This window comes from Tinamus guttatus, unplaced genomic scaffold (genome assembly GCF_059628265.1).
Source record: "Tinamus guttatus ecotype Peru unplaced genomic scaffold, ASM5962826v1 Tinamus_guttatus_pri_ptg000376l, whole genome shotgun sequence".
NCBI classification, from domain to species: domain Eukaryota; kingdom Metazoa; phylum Chordata; class Aves; order Tinamiformes; family Tinamidae; genus Tinamus; species Tinamus guttatus.
The window spans coordinates 1,299,186-1,304,373 of record NW_028288910.1 but is presented as its reverse complement, the minus strand read 5'-3'; the positions used below and the strand labels follow the sequence as shown (position 1 = coordinate 1,304,373).

The following is a 5,188-nucleotide window of genomic DNA, read 5'->3' as shown; positions in this document are numbered from 1 at the left end:
CCTAAGATATTTTTCTTAGCGGCCATTTGGAGACATCTTCTTTCACTCCATTCTCTTTGAATACACTGTGAGTGAGCCAACCTGTTAAAGAGTTCCAAGGGTCAAGCCTCAAGGGCCAAAGAGTTTTTCTTCTTGTTCTTATTCTAATTTCCACTTGCACAAAAACTGCATCCTCTGCCTGGAAATACCCTGATGTGCATTGTTGCAGTGGCAGCTGAAGGAATTGCATAGTGTTCCTTAAAGGCAGAATAGGGCACAATCATATAATAAAGAAAAGTGCTTTTTCTTCCCTGACCTCCCAGTTCCACTGCTTGGTTCTGCAGTTATTTGTTTCTGCTCTTGTTACAGGTTTTTGAAGGGACAGGCCTCCCACAGAGAAAAGATGTGCAGCCTTTCAAGATCTGCACAGATGGAAAGCACAGCTTTTTTTTCCCCTCCCCTAAATTGAGTTTTGTTTTAAACAGATTAGCCCTGCATGGTAATAGGAAAAGCAGCATTAACAAACAACTACAGGAGTTGACTTGTGGAAGTGGATTTGTCACCAAGATCCCAAATCTCTCAGCGCTCAGTTACTCTTTCTAATACTATTGTTGTCCATTACAGCACTGATTATTTGGATTGAACTACTTTCATAGATTTTAATTATGGAACCAAATTAAAAGCACACCACCTAAACTTATTATATACAAAAAACATGAAAAAAGATAAAAGGTCTGAATTCAAAGAGTCATATTCCTCCCTATAATTCCATTTGAAATTATTTGTCAGACTACCTCAATGTCACTAAAAAAGCAGTGGGAAACTTCAAAATTTACTTGAAACTAAGGGAAAGCTTTCTCTGCACAAGTGATGAAACCACTGTAAGCCACAGCACTACAGCTTAGAAGAACAGAACAGCAATTTGCTGCAGTTTAGGAAAATCTCTAGGGATTTTCTGAACTACATGAAAAGGGCTAAGAGGCAAGACTGACTGACCCGGCTTAGTTCACATTAGCCCATAACTCACCTCTGCCTGCTCAAGTGTATCATGTGATTTCCATTTTTTTTTCTCCTCTCTCTCTCAATTTTAAGGTGGATTTTTATGATAAAATCTCATTTGATACATTTGTATAACAAAAGTGCAAACCCCAGATGGAACTACCTTAGAAAATGTTTGATTATTACAGCAAGAAGTTACATAGAAGAGACTGTATTTAACTAGAGTTAGTTTGAATTTTTTTTTTACTTGTCAGATAAAGAAACGGGGACACCCATAAAAATGAAGAAATGAGATTATTCCTGGTATTAAATGAGCAATGGGGTTAAAAGTAAACTTTTGGGCAGTTTGAGTTACGGGAAAGCTACAACATAAGTCTCATTAGAGACTACGGATTACCTTTACCATCTGTATAACTAATGTCCAAATATCATAGCTGTGATTGGCAAAGCCCTTTAATGTACAACACACAAAACCAGATGCCCAAGATTTCATTTTTAAACACGCAGAGATACCTGGTTGCCAACTTTCATCAAAGTCCATCTCTATCTGTACAGCTGCTGCCCCTCTCCCCAGTGAACTTCACTGAGCTTTGCGGGAGACAGTCACATCCCCGAGAGCGCCAGGGAACAAAAGTAATAGAGAAACACTGAGGAAAAGCTCCAGGATGGCTGGATTCATAATTCTGCCATTGTAATCAGCAGGACTATATACTTACATATATATATATATAGCATAGAATAAAAAACAAGCATAGCAATTAAATGTCAGACAAGCAGCACCAAGTTATTAAGACACCACACTTACTTCCCTCCAGTATTTGGCTGCCAAAGTAATATACAGAAATAAAGAATTCCTGTAAAACAGTTCACTATACATAATGCTATGGACTGTGAAAGATCAAACAAAAGGCAAGTACTTGGTCTATAAAGCATGACAATAGACATAAGAAATTTAATGTTTATTCTGAGAATATTTACAAAATAAATAATAATAAACTTATATGCTTGACATTTCAAAAATAAAACAACAATGAGGATTTAACTTCTTAGCACAGTATGGTCCACCTTTTCAAACTTCATCTTAAGGTTTTATTTCATTCAGATTTTATATACTTACAGAACTACGAGAAAAAAACAGCATAGATGTAAAGTTCTGCAACTCTGAAAGTTATTCTTATGTCAGTAAATCTAATTTGTAGAACATGAATTTCTATTATTTAATATACTTCAAGTAGATATTTTCAAAAAGTTTTGTTGCTCTGAGCTAACCAGATTTCTAAGATTAGCTGCACCAAATTACCTTTCTACTGGCAGCAGTGCAACTCATTTAAGATGAAAGTTTTTTAAAACGTACGTTATACTCAGAAGTGGTAATTGGACTAATTTAGGAAATTGCTATGGAAAAGCTTAGTTTCAGAACATTTTAGTTTGTAATACTGAATGCTTCTAAACTTCAAGGTGACTTCAAGGCTTTTCTCTTCAAGACAGAACTCCCCAGATTACTGGAAATTTCTGGACTTCTTTTTTTTTTAATAAACTTATGCCTTACACAAAGCACACATCACAGATAACTGCCGTTTTCCAAACAAGCTGCCCATTTTACCTCTAAATATAGCTTCTTAACCAGTTTGCAAATTGTTTCAGTGTCTGCATAAGCTTGCTGTTGCTTACTCGATCCCTCACTTTCCCAGGAAAGCTTTCTTCTTTCCATATCCCTTTGTGCTTCTTGGCAGCCTTTAGCTCTGCTCGGAGCAGCCTCTTGTGGAGCCTCCAGTAGAGGCGAGAATCGTGTCGCAGTCCTTCAATCCGGGCCGTTCTGCCAAGCCCTTGTCTCAGGATCTCTTCGTTTAAGCACACGCTGAGAAACCGGCCCTAGGAGGCGGCCCCGTGAACACGGTGTTAGTTCTGGCCAAACCTGCTCGCGAGCAGAGAGAACCTATTCATGGTTAAAATGTGCTACCAGCGGCAGAACGTTTAAGCTGACCTGAGCTGCACAAGACAGCCTAGCATTAGCTGTTAGAGAAATATATTTGTTTCACGAGTCAGCCCATAAACACCTGTCTGGAAATTTGATTTTAAGACATTTCATTGCATTTTAATTTCACAGTATTTGAAATGAACAATAGCAACATTCTTTGTGTGTGCCAAATAAGCACCTCATAGCACAACCACAGTCAAAACTATAGATTAAGAAAGAAGATTTTTGTTACTGTATTTTACCTTATTTACTAAAACAAGGCACTCGAGTGCCAAGTCCTGCCTTCCAAGAAGCTGGAACCATATCATTTGTGAGGGTTTCAGCTCTTCCTGCAGCCAGCCCATGGCACCCGGAGTCAGCTCCACTCCAGCAAGTCTTATCAGCAAGAGGCTCTTTGATTGCCCTGATGATACAGAGAGATCTTTCTCACTGAGGGTAGCAGAAAGAAGGCACAGCCCCTGTGCCTTCACAGCTGTGAAGTGAATCCTCAGAAGTAAACCTGTTAACATTTCAGGTTTAGTGCCCCTGTTGTTTAATTGTTACTGAGAATTCAACCTTTTATCTCCTCGTGTAAAAAAATAATACCAACATAATATTTTTATTAATAATGTTAATTTCTTTTACACAGATATTTCTCAGTCATTCTTGGTTTCCCATCTGCAGAGTAGGGAAGGAACAAAAGACAGAACCAGGACTGTAACTCAACCCCTTCTCTCTCCAGCTTGGCACTTTGTTTCCTAATGATTTCTGACCACTATTTCCAATACTATCATTTATTAAAAATGCTAAGCTTGAAGTTTATTAATAATTTTAATCTTGTAGTATTTTTGCTAGCCTAGTAGATGATACTGTATTAAGAACATCAACTTTTCATTACTAATCTTCATGCACTTTTACTTACATTTTCTTTGCAGTGCTGTAAGGAAAGGAATGCTAATAGGAACGTGCTCGACCTCGAGGCCCTTCTCGGTTACGTGCTGTATTTTTCCCCGCAATTTCACATTCTTCTCTACAAACTCCACAGGTATATCCAAGGCACTTGTGAACTTTGTTGTCTATTGATGGAAGGAAGAGCAAGCCAAAGCCTTAAAAACGTAGAGCAGTTACCATCACATTAAATACATTTCCTTTCACAAAAAAAAAGGCAAGTTCCAGGTCTGCTTTTGCCTGAGACAAGTACTTTTACCGCTCGTCAGCTGTATGGGCCACTCCGCGTCAGCCCTTGCAGGCACTTTGGAGAAGCCCTTGCTCTGCAGCACTCGCAACACTAGGGATGGACAAAGTTTGCGAAAAGAGCGGAAAGGGACATTGCACGAGCAAGACATATTCGCGTTCACCTGATGGGCCACGCAAAGAGCAAGGGCCTTAAAATCAGACGGAGCGGGGACAGGGCAGGGCTGAAAGCACGGCTGGGCCGAGCTCGCGAACGCGCCGGCGAGGAGCAGACACACAGGAAAAACAGAGATGGGCAGAAACAGCAGCGGCTTCGGCGGGGAGCACGCAGGACAGGGACAGGAGCACGTGGATGCCTCCAAAGCCATCCCCTGAGGCCGCACTGGCACTAAATCCACTGGAAAATGTGGATTCCCAAGGGGAAAAGCGGGGATCATGCAGAAGTGCTGCTGTTAAGCTTGAACACTTGGTCAACAGTAGCACTATGGCAACAAGAAGGAGATACCCTATGGAGAGGCACCAGCAACAGCACCAACTTTAAGTTTTAAATATCATATTTCAGGCATTTTAGAGATTGTGTTTTTGTAGACAAACCTGCTTTCATGTAAGCAGGACAGAACAAACCCCGTGCACACAGCACGCGTCCCGGCTCCTGCGAACGCCTCGCAGCAAACACACGCACGGGCCTCTGCGGGAAGGGGCGCCGGGACGGGCGGCCGCGGCGGACACCGGCCCCGCGAGCCCCGCGCCGGGAGCGGCTGCCCGGGAAGGCGCCACCCGCGGCTGCCCGGCCGGTTTCGCTGCCGCCTTCCCGCGTTGTCCCCACTCACCAGGCGGACGCTCCGCGCCAGCAGCACGAGCCCGGCCACGGCCATCCCGGCGCTCAGGCTCTGCGGGCAGAGGCAGCGCCGTGAGCGCCGCAGGGGCCGGGCCGGGTCCCGCCGCCCGCATCCTCCACCCCGGCCCGTTACCCGCAGCAGCCCCAGGTGCGTGTCCGCCCACTCGGAGAACCGCGACAGAGCCTCGCCCGCCGCGCTCCGCCGCTCCGACATGGCCGCC

At 43.3% G+C, this 5,188-nt stretch overlaps 1 protein-coding gene across 2 annotated transcripts; it reads right to left on the bottom strand.

The window, feature by feature from the left end:
• Positions 1-2,120: 2,120 nt before the first annotated feature.
• On the bottom strand, positions 2,121-5,188 carry MISO1 (mitochondrial inner membrane subdomain organizer 1). Of its 2 annotated transcripts, XM_088530463.1 has the most exons (5): positions 5,101-5,188; positions 4,960-5,019; positions 3,858-4,011; positions 3,199-3,359; positions 2,121-2,850 (listed from the first exon to the last, which is right to left on the bottom strand). In XM_088530463.1, the coding sequence occupies exons 1-5, from the start codon at positions 5,179-5,181 to the stop codon at positions 2,584-2,586; spliced, it is 723 nt and encodes a 240-aa protein (XP_088386589.1). In that variant the 5' UTR covers positions 5,182-5,188; the 3' UTR covers positions 2,121-2,583. The 2 variants fall into 2 exon arrangements, with proteins under 2 accessions (XP_088386589.1, XP_088386588.1); XM_088530462.1 differs by having other exon boundaries at positions 4,960-5,188.